Consider the following 23,070-nt stretch of genomic DNA (forward strand, 5'->3'; position numbering starts at 1 on the left):
GTTAACAAGAAACATTTCAGGAAAGTAGGCCTTTATTCTCAATCCATTCAAGCTTAACATTTTAATTCACGTGGGCTAGACTTCTTAAACGCTGAGGTCTTATTGATTAGAAATACTAAACTATAAAAAGAAAATACACTGTCAGTGTTCTCTCGGGAGTGACAGAAACACCAACCTCTGTGCACCGGAACAATGTGTACAAGTACCCCTCTCTTAGCAGGAAAGGTATCAACCAAATCAGTCATTCAGTGCCATAGTAAGGTGGGAATTTGTAATATTATAATTACTTTTTAAATCAGCAAATGAAAAAAAAAAAAATCAAACCTTAATTACAAAATTAAATAATTCAAAATCAGAAAAGACTCCCGTTTTTAAACATACCATGCCTACAATCTTCATCAGCTTGCCCATAGTTTTTCTGCAAAATAAAAGAAAATAAAATTAGGTAGCTCAAGGGCTGCTCTTGTCTGCTTTGATTCTGGATTTGTGGTACTGCAGATTGAACTCAAGATGTCACGCATGCTAGGCAAGTGCTCTACCACTGCTATACCCCCGGCCCACAGGGCTGCTTTCAAGACATGTTACCAAAGAGAATCTCAGCGTTGTTTCAAAGTTGAATCATGAATGTTATAACCTTAATATTCGCAAATATTCACAGAACACAGCTAAGCCCTGTGCTCTGTGAGGATTATACAACACTGCACAAACACCACAGTGTACTCCTCTAGTCCACTGACTCCAGCCTGGAATTCTCCCCCTTCTCTCACCTCAGCTAGCCACAAGCGCCTCTCCCACCCTTCTGCTCCCCAAATGGCTTGACTGAGAATCTGCCGCAGAGAGAGAATTTCCAGGGACCACTACCACCACGTCCGCCTGCCGCCCAGAACCCTCGCTGTTCCCTCCACCTGTGTCCAACCAACCCTCCGAGCTCCCTTCTCAAGTCAGCCTTAGCACTACGCAGATCCACTCCTCTGCAGGCTTGAGGAGACCGCTCCAACAAGCCTCCCCCATTTCTCTCTCATCTGTGACATTTTGTTTTGGTTGTTCAGAGGTATAAGCAAACACTGTTATGTCTCCTGACCAGTCAAGTCCTTCTCTTAACTTCCCCTCTCCCACTAGCTACTTTCCAGTGCCTTCTCCTAGCAGTACTCAGGAGTGCCTTTATGAAGGTATTCCCACGCCTGCCCTCAGTCTCTTGTAGGCCCTCTTTAATAAAACTGCCACCCACTGCCCCAAAGAAGCTGTCCTCACGGCAGTCCCCGGTGGCCGGCACTGCATCCGGTCAGAGCCACAGTTATGTTCACACACGCCCATCTAGACACTGCCACTTACCTGGTAGCAGCGGCTGACGCTGGTGAACACTAGCTCACGCTGACATAGGCACTTCCTTTGCTCAGCTCCAGCACACCTCTTTCCTTTTCCTCACAAGTGCTCTTCAGGATGCTCTGCTAGTTCCTCTTCACCTCCCAACCTCTCAGAACGGAAGGCCCACAAGACTAAGGCCTTGGTCCTTTGTCCTCTCCATAGCCACACTCACTTCCTTGGTGATTTCACCCAGGCTCTAGATCCTAGTTTGCAATGGTACCCCACAGACTCTTACATGGATCTCCCTCTCCCAAATCCCATACTTGTATACCCAACTCTTACTTAACATCTCCAACTGGGTAGCTAAGTGATGTCTCAAACACACAGGTCCAGAACAGAGCCCACAAGACCAGCCCCCATCCATAGCCTTCTCTCCTCAGTGGAAAGAAACTCTTTGAAGGAAATTCTATTCTTCTGATTGCTCAGACAAAAAAAGTCTAAGTAAATACGGCAGCTGTCTCTCGTTGCCTGCATTCAGTACACCAGGAAATACTACTTGCACATTTAACATTTAAACCAGAACTGGCTACCCCTCACCATCTCCACTGCTCTCACTTCGAGCTGAGTTATCTCAGGCCTAGATCATTCCTAGTTTGCAAACTAGCCTTCCTGTATCTATCCTTTATCGACTATTTTCAACACAAGTTGAAGTGTTTCCGTGATCAGGTGATGCCACCCTCTGCCTGAGTGCTGCCACAGCTCCCAACCTCACAGATTAAGCACTGAAGTCCTGGCACTGACCAGGCAGGCCCCCAGCCTTTGCCCTTTTGCCTCTCCCCCTGCACCCCTCCTCAGGTCACGCTGACCCAGCTGTGCCTCAAGGAAGCAGGCCTCACAATCTCTGTACTGACCGTTTCTTTTGCCTCTAGATTTCCACATGGCTCACCCCTTCCTTATGTCCTTCTTACTACCTTCTCAGTGAGGTCTTACCTTGTCAGTACCATTTAAAATTACAACCCTGGGCCGGGTATATAGCTCAGTGGCACAAGCACCTGCCTGGAAAGCGTAAGGTCCTGAGTTTGATCCCGGGTACGAAAAAAAATTACAACCCTATTTCTGTACTCCCAGCTGCCCTTGCGCTTAGCGCCTTTTATCATGTACTTAATCTACAGTAAACCAGGCATGGGGGTGCACACATGTAATCCCAGCACTCAAGAGGCTGAGGCAGGAGGATCACCATGAGATCAAGGCCAGCCTGGGATACACAGTGAGGCCAGACTGAACTACACAGTGAGACCCAGCCTCAAAACAAACAAAAAAATTCACAAATACATATCCAAAAAAGTGTTTACTTATTTATAATGGCTATTGTTTTACCTGTCCCTTTCCTAGAAAAAAGTACCACAAAGGGATCTTTCTCTTTCTTTTCATTCATCTGTACACCAAGTTCCCGAACAATGTTTACTACACAACAAGCACTCCACGAATCTTTGTTGAATGAGTGAATAACCCAAAATGCTGTACCACCTGACAATGTTCAAAGTTTAAAAGCACAGTGCTTGCCATCAAACCTAGTCAGCAATCACCAGATGCTTCATTCGTACCTCTTCAGGCCAGAATTAGCTGCTCTGCACAGGGGGCACCCTGCGATAGTCCCCACTCACAGAAAAGCCCCATTTCCTGTGGTTCTGCGCTGGCCTACCAACACTGTTTACTCACCAGTTGCAAAAATGAGGCGATTCTGTAAAGGAGACTCTCGATTTTGATGTGTTCTGTCTCCAGGAGAGACGGGCCCGTGAGGTCGGCCGTGGAGTACTGGCCGAGAGAAAGGAGGGCCTCTGTGCAGTGCTTGAGGGCCATGTCATAGTCCTGCCTCTTCAGTGACTCACACGCTTGTTCACATGACTTCTCAGCTCTTCTGTCTTCCATGACTCAGGGACAAAAATCCTAAAGACGGGAAGAAAGAACAGAAGGGGTTTGTTTTTTTTTTTTGCTTTTTTTTTCCTTTGGAGACGGGGTCTTGCTATGCAGTTCAGGCTGGCTTTGAGCTCACTCTGTAGCCCAGGCAGGTCTCGAACTCACAGTGATCCGCCTGTCAGCCTCCCGAGTGCTGGGATTACAGGCGTGCGCCACCACATCCAGCCAGAAAAGATTTTACAGGCTTAATAATTGTTAAGTTCCAGGTCCACTTCTATGTGAACCAGCTTTATTATCTATCTAAGTAATTTCTTTCAATTAGCCTCCTGACTAAGCAACAGGTATTCATGTTACAAAATCTAAACCTGTTTCATATTTTATGAATTCTTGGCTGAGAGTGAAGCCAAAAGGCCAACCTTAAGCCAGTGATATTTCAAATTGATAAATAATAAACTGATAAATCTGTAAATGAAACATGACTTTAAACACTGTAAAGAACAACGAACTACATCAGATTCCCACTTTTTTTTTACAAGTGCAAAAATGCTTCATATCCAAATCTTCTATTTCAGTCTCCTAATGTCAGCCTCACAATTCTGTGACTATGAGTACAGAAAATCAAAATCTATGCTGTATAGGACATTTTGTCAACCTACTGAAAAAAAATGACTAAAGTGAAAGTTTGGCCTGTCCATTACTTTCATTCTGCAAACATTTCCTGAGGCCAAGCCCTGTAGTAGCCACAAACACAAAGGTGGGGCACAAGGTTGCTGCTGTCAAGAAACTCAGACTCTAGCAACGGAGCCAACGCACAAGTGAACAATTACAAGCACTTATTCCATCCACCCACAGACATGAGCTGGCCTCAAGAGGCGAACAGTTCACCAAAAAGTGATGGAGAGCAAATGTAACCTTTCAAAGAGAGAAGTCCAAGAGAAATCACGGAAGGGTGAGAAATCTACCCCTTAAACTCAAGGTGTGGAGGAGGAAGAAGAGGAAGAAGAGGAGGAGGAGGAGGAGGAGGAGCTATGGATGACCTCAAAGGCCCCTAAAAGAAATGAAGGCTCTACTCTGTAGGTGATAGAAAGTTTTTACATAAAGAGGAGGCACATCAAATATAAGTGCTATGAAGAGCTGGTTAAAAAGGAAAGAAGTAAGAGGCATCATCACTAATAAGTTACCACTAAACTCAAGTAAGAAGCAACGAATGCATGAGCACACCTTTCCTCAGCTCTACCATTCTGACAGAAAAAGCAGAAAACCAGGGCAGAAGCCTGGTATGGTGGTGCACACATGCAATCCCAGCTACTCAGGAGGCTGAGGCAGGATGATTAAGAGTCTGAGGCCAGGCTGGGAAACTTAGCAAGACCTTGACCCAAAATAAAAATAAAAATGGGTTAGGAATATAGCTCAGTAGTAGAGCTACCACATGTGAGGCCCTGGGTTCAATCCCCAGTACCACCTAAAAGGAAAATATTAATTACTACAGTGGTTTTGCCTACTACCCATAAGAACATTACAACGTAAATTCCCAAGTCATGACACAGACCACAGTTAACCAGTCACATTTGGGACTGGATAATTCTTTTTGAAGAGGGTTATTCTACACATTATGGGATATTTAACAGCAGCCCTGGCATCTGCCTACTGTATGCCAATAGCACATCCCCTGACCTGTGACAACCAAAACTGTTTCCAGACATTAACAAACGTTTCCCCGGGAATGAAAGACCCAGGTGAGAACTAGCGGTAGCGACAAGCATTTACTGTTTTCTTACCTGGTAACCACAGTAGTAGACAGTAAATCCACAAATAACCAACGGCCCGAAATTAGCAAATCTACCCTACAAAACTCCCACCTCACATCTAGACAAATATTACAAAACAGGCACAAAGAAATTCAAAACTGACAGCGTGCAAGCCAAAATCTTTCCTAGGGAAAGACTGCAGCACGGTGACAAAGAGTACATACAGGCTCAGATCCAGAAGGCCTGCCTCGAAAACTCACCAAAGGCATCATTTACCAGCTGAGGGGCCCACAGCAAGTGACTTAACCTTGAGTATCTCAATTTACCTCTAAATTGGCAAGAACTAATACCCACCTCCTAGGGTTACTATAAGGATTAAGTGAAATAATATGCACGAAGTGCTTCAAATACTGACACATAGTAAGTGCTAAGTGTTAGCACTTATTCCCCTAAACTTCCAAATTTTCAATTTGCATAAAATGGAAATCACTTTCCTGACCTCAACCTACAATACTGTATTTACAAAAAATAAAACATCCTATGGAACTACTTTACCTACTTGACAGGAAACTACTTTCTTCATCTAAGTAAATATGTAATTATTATTCAAAAATGGTCACCAGAGAAATAAGTACACTCATATGCCAGTGGTAAAGAAGGACTAGTTAACCCTAAAACTGGCTATGAGGAGCAATCAAAAAGACAACTGTCAACATTAATCACCAAACACATTAGTCAGGGGGATCTCAATAACATTAGGGTACAAGTAGACATTAGCCGGGCGTGGTGGCACACGCCTGTAATCCCAGCACTCGGGAGGCTGAGGCAGGAGGATGGTTGTGAGTTCAAGGCCAGCCTGGGCTACAAAGTGAGCTCAAGGACAGCCTGGACTGCATAGAGAGACCCTGTCTCAAAAAGACAAAAAAAAATTTTAAAAAAATAAAAGAAATGAAAGGCAGAACTATTAACTTCAGGAGCGTTGGGAAGAAATGACTTAATTTACACCATTAGTGGCTCTCTTACATTAGGTTCAGATGCTTCCTCCAAAGTGGATGTCAAAGTTTTGGCCACAGTTGCCTTTGTTAATTATGGCTCAATAATTAGTTTCAGGAAAACTTTGCTACAGAGGGATCTCAATACAAGGCACATTTCTATTCAACTGTTTTCTCTGATTTTTTTAGACTACCATGACCCTGCTATACACATTGTCTGAAGAAAGCTAAAGTGCTCCCTCTACCATAAAATAACTGTCAGTCATTGTCAAAGTCAGAAAACATCTCAGGCCATGCTAAAATAGACTATATGGAAAAAAAAAAAAAAAACAGACTACAGATAATAAGCAGGGAGAGATTTAGAACCGCTTCCACATGGAGGTCAGCTCCAAGATATACTTCACTGTGTTGCTGACACCCTTGTGTAAGAGACATGGATATATACCTATCTGTAGCAGAACCCATGTGATCCTGCTGCCTAGACATGACAGCTAGATCCAAGAGGAGACAATGACCAAGATGGGTCAACAGGAGGCTCTTCCATGGGGACTGAGAGGCCTAGGGATTAAAGTCACTGAGTTGAGTCACATTTAATACTTAAGCATAACAATGTAGGAAGAATCACCACATTCATCCATTGCTAAGACCCACCCCTATCTGTCTCAATTCTTTCTCTTCCTATTAAAAATTATCCTAACTTTCACCAAATGAACATAAAATACTACTACCTACAAACTTCTACCACTATAGGAAAAATGTACTTGGAGAATGGCAGGTACATCCTGGCAAGAAAGCTAACAATTAGAAACCAGCACTCTAATCCCAATCTATTAACTCCTCTGATCTGCTGTTGACCTGTAAAGGGAAATTAATACCATGCAATGGACATTATTTTGCTGCCCAGTACCCACTCCCTTTCCTGGTCACAAAAGGACACAATTCCCCTTTGAGAATCCACCTCTCTTCCACTCAGACCATGTGGTTAAAGAGGAAACTTCACCAAGGACGTCAGTGTAGCAGGTGACCAGCACTGGTCAGTCAGTGCCTCACAACCCCCAACACAGGGATGACTCAAGTAAGACATGTGTAACCCTGTAAGAGCCCTTGAGGCAGCCTGGGGGTGCTTTTTGTTTTTCTGGTTTTTAAACTTTCAGGAATGAGACAGGCACGCTTTCCTGTTAAGTCTAAATCTAAGAACCTACGGGGTAGAGTACACTACACTCATCTTCCTAACATAAGAGTGCCAGCAACTGAAGTCTATAGAGGAAAAAGCAGAGTTTATTCCTAAGGTGAAACTGCCGCAATTCCATCATTTGAGCTCTGAACTGAGCTAGTTATGCCTAGACTTTGCAGTTAGGTAAGCTAAGAAATTTCTTTCTAGCTGAAGTCAGTTTAAGTTTTTATTTCAGACAATTACAGTCAAGACAGCCCTAATTAAAACCAAAAAAAAAAAAAAAAAAAAAAAAAAAAAGGGGCTGGGGATTTAGCTCAGCGGCAAAAGCGCCTGCCTGGCAAGCGCAAGGTCGTGAGTTCGGTTCCTGGTACCGGAGAAAAACCAAAAAAAAAAAAAAGACAGCCCTAATTTATAAAGATAGAAAATGAACTGTCTTATAAAACAATATTTATACATCATTATTAGTAATACTGGCCATAAATCATTGATAACTAATAAAGTAAAGAAGGCAACAAGTGCAGTGTGGTATTTTGTTATCTGACCTCTTAAAAAGAGAACCCCAACACATTGTTTCAATACTTTATTATAGGGGGCTGGGGATTTAGCTCAGCGGCACAGTGCCTGCCTGGCAAGCGCAAGGTCGTGAGTTCGATTCCCGGTACCAGGAAAAAAAAAAAAAACTTTATTATAAAGCTGCCTCAGTAACACTAAGCATTTACTGAATGCCTACTGTGTGCTAGATGTTGCTGAATAGACTACATTTATGAAATCTAACAACCCTCATAATGACCTGAAAAGGTGAATATTACTATTGTTATTATCATTCCCATTCACAGATGATGAAACTGAGGCTCAGATTTAAAAATATAGACCCACAACTACCCTGTAAATGACAGAGGCAGGACTCAAATCCAGATGTTTTGACACAGCTCCAGCTCCTACCTAATATTATCCCTAAACCCACAAGGAATCAAGGTTATCATGCCACTCTAATGCAGTGGAAAAAAACCCAACCACTACCCAAAGCAACAAAGGTAACTATAAAATGTCACCATTTTAATTCTGGAATACGGTTAACGACTGATCTACACATTTCTACATTATAAAAGTAAATCATATTAGTGATTACCATTTTAAAAAGTGGAAAACACACACACACGTAAGTCAATCACTTCCTCTAGTTAAGGAAAAGCTTCAGGCAACCCAAGACTATGTACATTAGTGTCATTACATAAAGTGGAAATATCTTATCATTTCTCCACACTCTTCCACAAAAGTCAGTTTTATGAGAACATTCCCATCACCGTTACTTCTTACCACTTTATAGAATAGAAACTTGTTTTAAACTCTACCATTTTAGCACAATCCAAAAGTACGAAACTGATATACTGGACCTTAGCAAAAAGTATACATTTTTGCACTATGAACGACATTGATAATAATGAAACGACAAGCTAAAAACTAGGAGAAAATATCTGCAAATCACAGATCTTAAAAAGGATATGTATATAAATATACAAAGAATTTTTAAAACAATAAGATGACTCAATTAAAAGTTGGGCAATGCTGGGTGTATAATCCCAGCACTCTGGGAGGCTGACGCAGGATCGAAAAAGAAAATCCACACATACACACACAAAAAAAGATCTTTGACATCAGCAGCCATCAGGGAAAAGCAAATTAAAGTCATGATTAGATACCACTACCTACCTATTAGCATGGATAAATTTTAAATACTGGTAGGCTGAGGGTGCAACTCAGTAGCAGGGTACTCCCCTAGTACATACAAAGGTCTAGGCTTGGTCCTCAGAATCACAAAAAGTAGTAATAATGAAATACCGGTAAAACCAAATGATGCATGGAACTCCCATGTACTGCCTAGCTGTGATATGAAACAGCAGGACACTCTGAAAAGGCTTTGCACTTTTCTTACAAAACCTACTACGTACTACATGTTATATAACCCAACAATTTTTCTTGTTCCCATGACCACTATTCCTAAAGAAATGAAAACTATACTCACACAACAATATTTACTGCCACTCTGTTCATAATTGCCAGACACTGGGAAAAAATGTCCTTCAACAAGTCAATGGATAAACAACCTGTGGTATCTGTCTACAATAGAAAAACTACTCAGAAATAAAAAGGCTCAACCTTGTAATACATGCAATAACTTGGCTGAATCTCAAAAATACTATCCTGGAACTGGAAGTGTAGCTCAGAATAGAATACTACTTGCCTGGCATGTGCAATGTCCTAGGTTCAACGCCCAGCACCACAAAATATTATTCTGAAAAAAAGAAACCAACCTCAAAAACTCCCAATATTATATGATTCTGTTTATATGACAATCTCAAAAATGTAAACTTTAGGAACAGAGATCAGATCAGTGGTTGCTGAGGGTCATGAATTGGGGCGACAGACCTACAGAGGGATAGAATGAAGGAGTTTGGGGGATGCTAATACTGTTGGTATCCTGATTTGATGATGGTTGTACAAACTGTACACATGTGTTAAACTAGTAAAACTATTCACCAAAAAAAGTTGAAGTAACTGTGTTTTAAGATTACTTCTAAAATGTGAATCTGTGACAAGCAGCATAGTTTTTAAAATTTGAAAGTTGATACAGAAGGATAAGTGTGTTGCTAATAAATAGAAAACTCATACTTTCCTTCCTTAAATGTAGGTTTTACAGGCAAGAACAGTGCTTCAGAAAGAACATCTTCTTAGGCTGGGCATGGTGGCGCACTCCAGAGACTGAGGCAGGAGGATCGTTGAGAATTTGAGGCCAGCCTGGGCTACAAAGTGAGCTCAAGGCCAGCCTGAACTGCATAGTGAAACTCTGTCTCAAAAAGACAAAACAAAACAAAACAAAACAGAAAGAACATCTTCAAACAGAACAATCATGGAGTTCACTGGCACAAAATCGTCACACTTTTGAAGAATGCCATCATTAGCTAGATGGCTGGCCCAGGACCAAAAGTAAATGCTGGAAGAAAAACGCAATCAATAGTGTGCCACAGAAGCAGTAGTTAGACTGGCCTAGACCAAGACATTTTCAGCGGCAGATGACAAGAAGACATCATTCTACCCCCACTGTGAAATGGGTTATAACAGCAGAATAACCACCAGACCACCGGGACATCAAGTCATCAAATTTACTTTTGTTTAAATAGCACTTACATTTCTCAAATTTACTTCTCTTGTTAACGTGGTCACGGTTCCCCTTGATCTCAAAATAGCTGCATCTTTTATTTGATTAGAGATAGGCTTTAAAGAAAAATGAGCAGTGATCAAATAGCAGAAGCCAACGGTACTGTGGTAAGCAAAATTTCTTTGATCTAAATTCAGAATAAGTTCTGCATCTCATATATTTACCTCTATTAGGACAAAATTTACCTCGTAATTAGTTTGGTGGAATGACCCAAACTGTGTAAAGGCCTTAGAGAACTGATGAATTATGCTATATATCATCACTCTCTCCTCTGACAGAAATAACCAGACCCCCAAGATTTCTTTACTTATTAGATTAAATAAAACCACAGGAAAACTTTAAAATGCATGCTTCTTATATAATTAACAGAAAGATTCAAAAGAAAAGGACTACTGGAAAAGAAACAGGAAAGCTGTATTTTTTTAAAGTTAGTAATTTGTCTTTAATTTGCCTAATATACTGCTATCTTCCCCGTGAAAACTCAATTATTATCCTGAAACAAGACTGTTACAAGAAAGTAAACGTCCTGTGACCACAGGAAGCAAAGCCAGATTGATCAGTTACTAAAACAACCACATGACCTAAGCCAATGGCGTGAGGAAAGTTTATCAGAACGCGGCCTTCCCAACTCCCCCTTCCCAAGCAGCAGAAGGGCGTGTCAGACAGCGTGGCTAAGGTGTGTCACATTTCTTCTGGGAAGAAAAAAGTTAGGAACTATTACTCTGGAGACGGCACAAGGATTCTGAAATGACTAGAAAATTACGCTCAGGCTCGTTACCCGGCAGCTGGGACATCCACAGTCTGGCTTCTCACTTCTCAAATAAATCTCAGGTACAGTGACTGACAGTACTCTTCTCTCCACCTGCATGTCCTTTCCTCTCTTTTTTTTTTTGGTTTTTCCCTGATACCGGGAACCGAACTCATGACCTTGCGCTTGCTAGGCAGGCGCTTTGCCGCTGAGCTAAATCCCCAGGCCCTTTTCCTCTCCTCTCTATGGACCCACATCCTGCCCAGCTTTTAATGAACCCTTTCTTCAAGATCTACTTCTTTAAAATGCTCTTCTCCCAAAAGCAGCATGACTTCCTACAGAATTATTTGGCATCTTAGGCAGGCATGGTGGGGCATACCTGTAATTCCAGTACTGAGGCTGAGGCTGTGACAGAGACAAGAGGATGACAGAAAGTTCAAGCCAGCCCAGGATACACAGCAAGACCTTGTCTCAAAAAAAAAAAAAAAAAAAATTTTTTTTTTGGTTTCTGTTATGGTTTGTGTCTAGATGTCCCTCCAAAGCCTCATGCAGTCATGGGGCGGGCTTCTAGAATTTGTGATTGATCACAGTCCAATGCTGGGATTAAGGGTGAGAGTGGTATACCCGCCCTGGGGTGGGCAGCCTGCATACAATGTAAGGGAGAAAGAGACTTGCTCCTTCTGCTCCTCCCTTTTTGCTCTGTCTTCCACACCATGAAAAGCTGCCCCTCACCCGCACCAGCCTGCCTTGGAGCCAGCCAAGTATGGATGAGACCACCACAAACTGTGAGCTAATAAACCTTTCCTTCCTTCATTTTGAGCGTTGGGTATTTTGTCCCAGTAATGAGAGAAAACTAACCAAGAGAGTCTCTTAAACCGTATTATCTTGAATTAAATACTGTCTATCATATGTTTTCCTGTTCAATACAAGTATATTATAAATGAGTCATATTTTATGCCATTTCTATCTCCATGACAACAACCCTCAAACATATTTAAAATTAACACTTAAACCATTTAGTAAGTACTATAATTGAATTTCCCAAAGAGATGACCTATAATAACCAAAATGCCAAGCATTCCAAGAACTATCCTGTACCAAATTCAGTTCCTATTAGAATGCCAAGTCATAAAGAGGAATGTTATCTTATCTTTCAATTTATCCATTTTATCCAAAAGTGGAATTGGTAATGGCACTATGGGAAACACAGACAAAATATTCTGCAAAGTCTTATTTATTATACTATATTTAATATTCAGCTAGAATTGCATTTTTCTCAAAAACATAAAATCACTGAGTATGCAAGAAGCATTTGGACAGATTAAGCCTACTGAGAGAAAACTAGAAACTAAGATCATCAACCATTTTCTATCTGAATAGTCTCTTTCATAAAGAGGTAAATTCTTCTTCAATTCCAAAATAAACGGACTTCAGTATAGCGAAGTAAAATGTTTTAAATACATGGAAGAAATATCCTGATAGAATTTCTACCATCTGTTTTAGCGACTAAAATGGTAAAAACAAGAAAAACTAAATTTTCAGCAATGGCTACACTTGAGATTTTTCCATCTATCACTTTGATTTTTCCTGACTTCTTTTCAGAACTGCTGGCAATTCTGGAGATAAGACTTTTTAGTAACCCCAAACCATTTCTTGAGGAGTTTGATCCTCCTCTCAAATCATTTAACAGGTTTAATAATCAATAAAGATATGAAGAAACAAAAAAATTCATGTCTGAGAAGCAAATTATATTAAAAGAATGAATTCTAAAAGGGGCTACTGCTTGTCATTTTTTTTTTCCCCCAGTACCAGGAATCGAACTCACGACCTTGCGCTTGCCAGGCAGGCACTGTGCCGCTGAGCTAAATCCCCAGCTCCTGCTTGTCATTATTATAAAACATTTTCTATCTTTTTGTATTTCTTCATTTTTCTTCCTTCTGAAGTATTTGTGTAGACATGTAATCACACAATTCATCATAATTCACAACTGAACTTTTTAAGCAAGACAAATATCAAAGCGCCATCATTAAAAAGTGTATCAACACCAACATCACTATTCCATCCTTAAGACTAACTTCAATCTACCAGATAATGTTTTAAATACTTCCAGACTATATATGTACATTCATTCCTGTGTGTAAAGTAAAAAAAGCAGATTATAAATTAATACAGTCTCTAACCCCATTTTTTATAAAACAGACAACTATATGCACTGAATATTTTACATTAAAAAGGGAGGGTAAAAAACAAAATATTAAAGTTAGCACCTCTTTCCTCCAAACTGTAACTCCAGACCAAGCATGAAGGAATCATCAGACAAACCCAAACTGAGGGACATTCTAGAAAATACCTGAGCAGTACTCCTCAGAACTGTCAGGAAAACACAAAGAACATTTTATAAACAGCCGCAGCCCAAAGGAGAATAAGGCAGAGCAAATACAATGTGCTTCTAGAACAGACAAAAAACATCAGTGGAAAAACTGGTGAAATCCAAGTAAGAAAATTAGTAAACAGTAATGTATCAAAGATGGTTTCTTAGATTTGACCAATGTGCTATGGAAACTTAAAATGTTAACAATGGAGAAAACTGGATGAAGAGTGTAAGAATTCTAACCTACATTAGCAACTTTTCTGTAAATCTAAACTTATGCCATAATTAGAAGTTTATTAAGAAATAAGAATGGATATCTTTGGGTGGTAGGATTATAGGTTTTTTAAAAAATTCATCTGTATTTTATAATTTTCAACAAGGTTCATTGTCATGAAAAACAAAAAGACTCGGTCTCAGGAGACTTAATAATTAGCCCAAAGACACAAAGCCAAGGCAGCACAGGAAATTCTGGAGTTAATCCTAATTCTTTTCGTCCTAAACCCCTTCCAGAAGTACGGGAATACACCCAAAGAAACAATTCAGCTCTCCTTGCTTACAAATACACAGAGCGTCATCAAAAGACTTCTTCCTTTTGCTCCAGTGTAACTGATGAGAAGGTAAGAAACAGACGAAACAACGCTGACAGATGACACATCAGACAACAGGTACATGGGATTGATTACCTATCCATTGTTTCAAAGTGTCCGTGTTAATATTTTCTTAATTTAAAACAAAGTCCACATCCACATTTTTCCAAAACAACTATGCCACTTCTAACTACTGCTACCTGGATGAGCATTTCTCAGCATTTCGCAATGAAGGGTAGAGAAGCAAGTCCCAGTCCAGGTATCGGGAAGTGCCAGTCTTCACTCTGCTTTACCCGCCGATGGAACTGGCTGATTTTGCCAAGTCCTCAGGGCCCAAATTTCCTTAGCTGTTGCTCCAATATATCTCTCAAATACTTCAACTTTCCGCTAGCTCCTTAAACCCAGTCAAATTCAAATTCATCATTTCTCTACACTAAACCCCTAAGGCCCACCTCTCCCCGACTTCCTTCTTCTTGACGCCCCGTTCTTCCATGCTCCTAACCCTAACAAAAGCAAAGCCACCTGACCTAAGATACGTAACTGACTGCTCCTCACCTATCCTACCCCACCTAATCACTCATACCTCTGTCTGTTCAACCTCTAAAACATCTCCTTCCCAAGGCCACCAGTTCAATTCAGATCCTCACCATCTCTCACTTGGCCTACCACCATGAACCCAACTTGGGTCCCTGCCCCTAAATTCTCCTCCCTACCAGTACATTTATGTTCATCTTTGGGATGACATTTAATACCCTCTAAAATCCAGTCATGGCCCACTGGCAGCCTCACCTTCCATTCGGTTCCTTTCATGTATGTATCCCAGGACCCAATCAGGTGAATATGCAGTTTCCTAACATCCACATTTCCCGAACCACCTCTGAACATGGCTCTAGAATGCCCTTTTCTTTCCACTGCTTCCCATTTTCTGAGATTTAAATGGTACTTCTTCCAGTTGAAATGTTCCCTGGTATCCCCAAGAGGGCAGTACCCCTCCTCCACCCCCCACCCCCCGCTTAATCTCTACGCACCTTGTCTGAACCCCTTTCACAGCACCTATTAAATTCCTACTAGTTCCTTCATCTTTTTTGGTTCCCTTATTCTCTTATGTATAAGATGATCAATTCCTTGTCAAAAGAACATTTTGTTTACCTTTCCATTCCTCAAACAGAGTCGTGGCACACTGACATGCCACGAATGACTTAACGATGTCCTCCCACACCTTCGGGTCTCAGTCCTCTAGGCAGCCAAAAAGAGACAAGCCAGAACCTTTCACTGGTTAAACCTCAGTCAGTCTCCTCCTTCATCTGCTACCTGCCTTACAGTAACTTGAGCAACACTCAGAGGATACGACACAGTGTATGGCAGGCAGTAGACCCCAAAAATGTTGGGTTGAGTCTTAGAATAATCCATCGGGTCCCCTGCAGCCACTATCCCCAACATCACCTACCCTTTAAACCACACTCGCTTATGAACATTTTCACTGAATACAATCTCTTTATCTTTCTAATGACTATTTATTAGCTGATTGTACTTGCCTTACCATCCAATAGTTTATGGCATAATATAGCAAAAGATTTGAACAAGACTCAAATAGTTAAATTTACTATTACAGCTCAATGAAATGTAAGTGCCATTTTATACTATTAAACTAGCAAAACACATCGTTTCTTGGCCTTTTGGCTAAGATCAAGTGTAAATTAGCAAAACACTTCTGAAGGAAAACTAGATTTCACCCTAACTTATCTAAGGTGAAACAGACCTGTCCATAAAGATACAAACTAGTGTCACACCCTTGAAAACAGGGTGACAATGCACATCAGAAGCCATCAAAATGTTCACGCCCTTTGACACAATGAATTCCAATACGTATCCCACAAACAGAATTAGAAAACACTAAAAAAATTAGCAAAGACTAATGATGTACATTAAAGCTACCAACATCAGTAACTACTATCAAAAGAAGTAAATTATAGGAGCATGACTTTATGAAATTATTTTTGCAATATTTCCACATATAAACTGAAACTAATTACAACACCAATAACATGGAAATGTTTCACGACCTGATAACTTTTTTAAATATTACATTGTTACACACCATAATTAAATATGAATTAAAAGTATGTGTATTTTGAAATGCCTAAAAGAAAATCAGCAGTTTTAGGATAATAATACCTAATATTTAACAATTTATTTTAAATCAATTTATTAAAAACAAAACATCCCCCCAAAAAAGAAATATTCAAAAAAAAAAAAAAATTTCAACTTATTCAACATTAAGAGAGTAAACTCCCTCCGGGCACAGTGGCACACGCCTGTAATCCCAGCTACTAGGGAGGCTGAGATGTAGCTCAGTGGTAGAGCACAGATGGCTCAATGCCTAGTATAAAAGAAAGGAAAAAAAAAGAAGAAAGTAAGATCCTGTGTTTCTAGGAAACAACAGGGCTCCAGGATACAAGCGTGATAAAGCCTCAAGAAGAGAACCATCAGTGCCTTCTACTGCTCTCTCTGGCTTTATCTGACAGCTTTCATGGTCTTCAGTTCTTGAAGGACCAACAATGCATCTCAACTGGTCTTCCAATCATCCCCATGAATCTACGGGGAACAAACCATACAAAACAAACACTTCAAGAAACAATGAACTACCCGTAGTCCCAGCACTCAAAAGGCTGAGGCAGGAGCATAACCATGAGTTTGAGGCCAGCCTGGGATACACAGTGAGTTCAAGGCTGGCCTGAACTACAAAGACCTATTCTCAAAAAAATAAAATGCACTGCAGTCACATATTACACTAACCATTAGCAAGTAACCAAGCCTAAAGTTCACCGTTAACCTTGAAAGTCTACAGCTTTGCCCCATTAAAGTTTGTGCATTCTCCAGGTCAATGCGCTAATTCAGCAATGAACTGTGTCAGTGGTAAGGGAATATGGAGTCATGGACCAATCAAAGGAGTAGAAACCAGGAAACCTGGATACAGTTAAAAATCACAAAGGGGGCTGGGGATTTAGCTCAGAGGCACAGAACCTTCCTGGCAAGCGCAAGGTCGTGAGTTCGATTCCCAGTACTGGAAGAAAAACAAACAAACAAAAAAAAATCATCAAGAAAGAGAAGAGAAAAAGAAAGAAAACAGCTTTTAAATTACGAAGAATAAAAGACTAAAAGCTCCAGCTTAAACAAGCTGCATAAAAAGTAATTAGTGATGTTACTGTCAATCTTACCAGCCAGAGCCCAAAAGGCAGGATGGCAAGTTATTTTATTTAGACAGCTTTCTGGAGTTGGAGATGTCTAACGAAGGACTACTTCTGAGAACACATCAAGCGAGGAGTGCAGGTGTGGGGGATAGCTCAGCAGCAGAGGGCACGCTTGGCTTGGCCCTGCATTCCATGCCCAGCACCCAGATAAAGAATTTTAACACCGATGCCCACAAGTATATTAAAAGTCTCTCTGTAGTACTCTATTACCGTTTTCTAATTTTAATATTAAAAGACCAAATTATAAAGAACCAAGATTCATTACTGTAAAATAGAAAAATATTCAAGACCAAGCTATCTTTAATTAGCAGGCATTTTATGGAAAAAAAAAAAAATTTGAAGGGCTGATAGCACAGATGCAGGCTGTCATTAGGAAAAAAGTCCAACCTTTTGTTTCTACTGATATGTTCTGAATCTTCAGATCCTCCAAAACGCTCATCTGTACAGTCATTCATGACCCAACATACATAGCAGATAACACAATTCAGTACTTAACCAAGTTTGTCAGAGAACAGGGCGATTAGCACTCCAGAATGGTGGCACAAAAGCTCAAGGAGCTCTCAAGTTCCAATCACACGCCGACAAATTGAGTGTCTGTGAAGTTTCTCATTCAGAATAGAAGTGGCAGATTAGTCTCCCTCCCTTTTCTTCAGATGAGGCTGACAAAGCAGCAGGCAGCACCTCCTCCGAGTGTGTTCACCATCCAGTCCACTTCAGACGCAGCCAATTAAGTCCCGCACCCTCAGGTAACCACTGTTGCACCACGGCCCTTCACCACTCCCCCCGTCCCACCTCATCTTTTCTGGACATTCTTGATGAGATGAAGTCTTTCTGGTCCCCTTTTTCAGGCATGGTCAAGTTTTCCTTTTCTAAGTACTGTACGTTCTCCTACGCCTTACTCACCTGCAGTCCACTGCACTGGGTAGCACCCAAATAGCCCATCAGAGCTCTTTATAATTTCTGAAAGACAGAGAAGAAAGCTTTTAAGTACCGAGTAGAAAACAGCATTGGCTAATGCATCAGTTCTCAAATCTGTGTCCACCATTCACAGCATCTGGTTTTTCGACCCACAGTAATTCAATCAAATGTAGCACAAGCAGGAGGGACCAGAACTCGAGATAAGCCTCCAGAAACAAAAGTTTGCTTTGACGTTGCTACCAGTGAGCTGTGTGACCTTGGTCAACTCACTTTCTCCAGGTCTACATTTCTTCATGTAAAAAACAACAAAGTTGCACCAGCTAAAGATAACAGAGTACAAGCTTTCCAGAGAGAGTACCATCTCCACTATCTTACCAGTCTTGCGGCATAAGTTCACATTTACGCCTAAATTTCTTCCTTTGCAAAATATAAACAACAACTGTCTTGTAAGTTGTCATAATGAGTTATAAAAAGCCCATAGTAAATATATTGTGCAGCTTATCACAAAATTCAACAGATGGCAACTCATTACCACCATTTCCCTTGCCACTGGATTATAATAAATTCAATTCACAAATATTTTATTAGAAAATCAACAAATCAAAACTTTACCACCCTAACTAGAGTTGAACTAGCTGTGTTTAACAATTCAGTTATAGTTATCTTAACCGGATGCTAGTCTGAGAAACCACTATTAACATCACAGTAACAACAGAACAGTCTGCACAAGTTCAATAAGCATGCATCTCCCGATTTCTCACTCTTTTCACTACTGCTAGTGTACACTGGGAAGACAGAGGTTTTCCAAAAAGCAAAGGAGACCACAACTACAGACAGAGGAAGAACAGAGGACTTTCTTCTTTCCTTTTTTACTTTAAGAACTACTCAAATTAGTTTATCATAAGCATGCATGATTTCTGCATAAAGATAATTTTTACACCACATTAGTTAAACATACTGCCTCCTAAAAGAAAGCCTGTGTTACAGAAATATTTCCACCATAACAAGGAGAATTTCCATAGAAGAAAACAAAAAGGCAAATTCTAACGGGCCAAGAATACCTAAAATATGGCACAGAAATAAAAATCACTAACATTCATACTTCAGAATGAGTTAGTCAAAAATTATGCCATGCATTCTTTGAACAATCTGATGACGAATCAGCTTTTTTTATTCAAAAACAAGACAAATACAAAAACTCTGGTTTTACCAGACAACTTCCTGCTCTTAAGAAAAAACTGACCCAGTAAAATTTATAAGAATAAACAAAAAAAAAAAGAATGAACAAGTTGGTATGACTATTAGCTTAGGTTGGGAAACTTTCCATTCCTTTGGATACTGAAAAATTAGCAACTTTATGTATAGTAATAATGTATGTTTATATATAATACATATATACATCTTTGTGTTAGAGCTGTCATACTCTTTTTAAAGAGGACTACTAACTCTATTAGATTCAGTACTATGAAAAAGTATTCTCTCAGTCATCCTGATTAGGTGATCATTATGTTTCAGGCTTCTTCTAATCAAGACTACAGAAACAATGCTAACACATTTATGAATTGAAGTGAACTATAAGATGGTATGTCTATCCTCTCCAGTGATATACTTCTAGAATATATTTCAAAATATTACTTAGAAATTTGCAAGCATATTTACCTAAATCTATGGCAATAAACAACTCTGATAACTTGCTTATATTTAAAGTAGCTCCTCTCTTGGGTAATTATTGTTGATAACTTAGCCCCAGAACTTTTATACTTTGAAAGAACAAACAAAGGACCTTATTTCTTACATTGAGATTGTATTTGGATCTTAAATATAGTTTGACACACAATGATGGGCTAACCTGCATCCAACACTCATGCCACCCCTACTTATACCCAGAACACAGATGCACTTGAAAGATTTGGTCGTTCTACTTACTTCTAGGTCCCTCTGCACTATTCTTAGCCTTTAGTAAATATGCTGTAGATTTTTAAATTACACAGGGCCCTTTGTAAGAAGGAATAATTTCAGTTGATTTGTCATCATTCCCCTCTCCGGTGAAAACTGGACAATCTATGAATGTATACAGACCTTAAGACAATGTACACTAAATGTTTATGCCATTACAAAATGAACTTCTTGCTAACAAGTGCAAAAATCAAGTTTAACAGCTGACATAGTGGTACAGGACTGTATTTACTGACTCCCAAAAAAAATCACCTTACCTAAAAATAGTGTCCTAGCTTCTTAGCCAAAGCACAGACTAGAAAAGCTATGTCTTTATTCAGCTGAAACACACAAACTTCTACTCCAGCACACCCTTCAATACTATGGTATTTCTCAATTTAGAATAAGGCACTTTGTGTAACATGTTGTTTGGTAGTCAACCACTAGCTCCCTTTGAAGTGAATACAAACATTTGTCTATATGTGAGAAAAATGGAAAATGTCCTGACATAATTCAGGCCAATCAATAATAGCCACACAAGATTTCCTAATTTTAAGACTATAAATGAACATCTCCACAGACAAAAAGCAGATCACTGGTTCCTTTCCATAGAACAATCTATAGATTTTTAAAGAAACAAGATAAAAAGTTCTATCTGGAGGTCTAAGGCATGAATATCTATCTACAATCTGAAAATTCTGAAATTCCGTATTTGCTCACGCAAGAATAAAAATTTAAATTGTATGAAATACACATAAGCACTGGCCATCCTCCTGCCTCAGCCTCCCGAGTGATGGGATGAGAGGCCTGTGTCTCAAGCCCCAGCCTGTGTGTGTTTTAAAGGCAAAATGTCAGTTATATGCCTCAATCCAGAAAAATAAAGAATGGCTTCTTCTTAAGTAGATGTTATAATAAATAGAAAATCTGTGAGAGCATTTCAAAATCCAGAGGCCTAGGTATTAATGGAAAAAAAAAAAAAACTGCAATAACCAATTAACTGATCACAATTATTTACATTTCTGAAAAGCAACCATAAATTATTTTTAAAGTTGAGAAAACTGGTTCTGAAAAATGTAAAATCAGCGAACGTCTCTCTCTCTGTCTCTCTCTCTCTCCCCCTAGAAGACTACAAGTTATCCCCTGACACTATTATCAATCGTGTGCGTTAAAGCATTACAAGTTAGAGTAAATAAAACACTACTTAGGGCTGGGGACATAGCTCAGCAGCTATGTCCCCAGCTCTGCCTAGCAAGCACGAGGTCCAGAGTTTGATTCCTGATACCAAAACACAAAACAAAACAACACTTAGAGTTCAAGCACTATGTGTGACCAAAAAATGACAAACTAGTTTTATCCCTAATAAGCTAAACAGAACTCAATACTACCGTTTTTATTTCAAAGTAAGCACTGTACTGCAGAGACAAGTACTATTCCACTTTTAAGAAAATAAGAGTAAGAAGCCGGGGATGTGGCTCAGTGGTATAGTACTGGCTATTACAGGTGAGAGGTCCTGGGTTACACCCCAACATTACAAAAAAAAAAAAAAAAAAAAAAAACTGGTGTGATGGACTCGCCTAAAAATAATTCTTTCCAATAAAAAGCGTATACTTCACAAGAATCTTACAAACTACGCGCAAACTCCATACACACAATCACTTATACTCAGTTTAATGTAAGCAATGGACATCGAAACAAAATTAAGACATCCAATTAAAGTTACAAAAGAAAATTTAAAGAGACAAACTATAATCACCCCTGGAGAAAACACTGATCTAGGGTAACTGCAAATAACATTTGGCTCTGGGTAAGCTCTACTATGTTTGAATATGTTGGAACCACTAAAAAGAGTGGTACATTTGATGTATTTTTCATTTTTAAACCCAGCCCATCTCACACTCTATTTGACTGAGTGATACACGTAGAAAATAAACATGGCCCCATCAAATTACTAAGTTTCTGCCTTGTCCTTAAGAGTTGAGTAAAATACAGTAGGAAAAGGGAAATCATTTTTAACTGCAGTCTCACCTTACACATCTCACCAGCACTGTAGTTCCTTAGTGATCAATTACTTCATCCAATTCCTGAGGCAAACAGAAAAGCAAAATGTCTCCATACAATACCAGAAACAGACATTATCAGTGGCAAACATTTTATCAGCCTGCAGTGAAAGGGCGTCTAAATTTCAAATGGAAAAGTTACAAAAATGGTACACTCTGCAGCTTTGCGAAGATTTCTTCTACCTTAAAATGCAAACACTTCCTTTCTGGAAAGACAAAAGATTGAAAATACTCTTAAAAAGAAAAGAAAAAAAAAAAACAAAGCCATCTTTTTCAGCCCTCGTGGAAACTCCTTTCCCTAATGGAGAGGAAATCTCGCTAGGAGTGAATTTCGGAGAGGACTCAATCAAGAATTAGCCAAGCCAATGCCTCCTTCCTTCTCCCCCTGGAATCCTCTATCTCTACAGTTACACTTTTTATTATATTAATGACTTGCCTGGAAAGTGTAAGTTGTAAGGGAGGAGAAATGACAATTTTGGGGGTGCAAACAAAACCTAAAGGTCCCAATTCAAGAAGAACCCGAAGACCCTAGCTTCCGGCCCCGTCTAAGGGTCCTCCGCGAACTCGAAGGGGCAGCGGACTCAGATACTGTAATTTGGGGGGGCGGGAATCAAAAGTTCCCCCGCCAACACTGCGGTCGCCGAGCACTCGGAAAGCGGACCCTCGAGGGCTCCCCAGGAGGAGAGAGTCCGGCTTTATTTTCCGCGCCGTGTTTGTGGGCCACTAAGCATTTCCGCAAAAGGAGCGGGGTCCGGGGGGCCGCAGGGAAGCCCCGCGCACCCCGCGCGGGGGAGGGGCGCGCCCCTGACCCACTTTTCCCGGCGCCCCCCACGCGCCGCCCCCGCCCCCG

The 23,070-nt window shown here is 40.2% G+C and overlaps 1 protein-coding gene across 2 annotated transcripts in view; it reads right to left on the reverse strand.

Moving 5' to 3' along the window:
* Helz (helicase with zinc finger) overlaps nt 1-22,244 on the reverse strand; it is a 149,513-nt gene extending 127,269 nt beyond the window's left edge. For both annotated transcript variants that reach the window (XM_005402152.2, XM_005402151.2), the window contains exons 1-4: nt 22,189-22,244; nt 18,214-18,270; nt 3,025-3,252; nt 382-418 (exon numbers count right to left, since the gene is read on the reverse strand). In XM_005402152.2, coding sequence (XP_005402209.1) covers nt 382-418; nt 3,025-3,234 — 247 coding nt within the window. In that variant the 5' untranslated portion in view covers nt 3,235-3,252; nt 18,214-18,270; nt 22,189-22,244. The remainder of the gene's footprint in view (nt 1-381; nt 419-3,024; nt 3,253-18,213; nt 18,271-22,188) is intronic.
* Nucleotides 22,245-23,070: the final 826 nt, after the last annotated feature.

The sequence above is a fragment of the Chinchilla lanigera genome, unplaced genomic scaffold (assembly GCF_000276665.1).
Source record: "Chinchilla lanigera isolate Chin_1 unplaced genomic scaffold, ChiLan1.0 scaffold00077, whole genome shotgun sequence".
Taxonomy (NCBI): domain Eukaryota; kingdom Metazoa; phylum Chordata; class Mammalia; order Rodentia; family Chinchillidae; genus Chinchilla; species Chinchilla lanigera.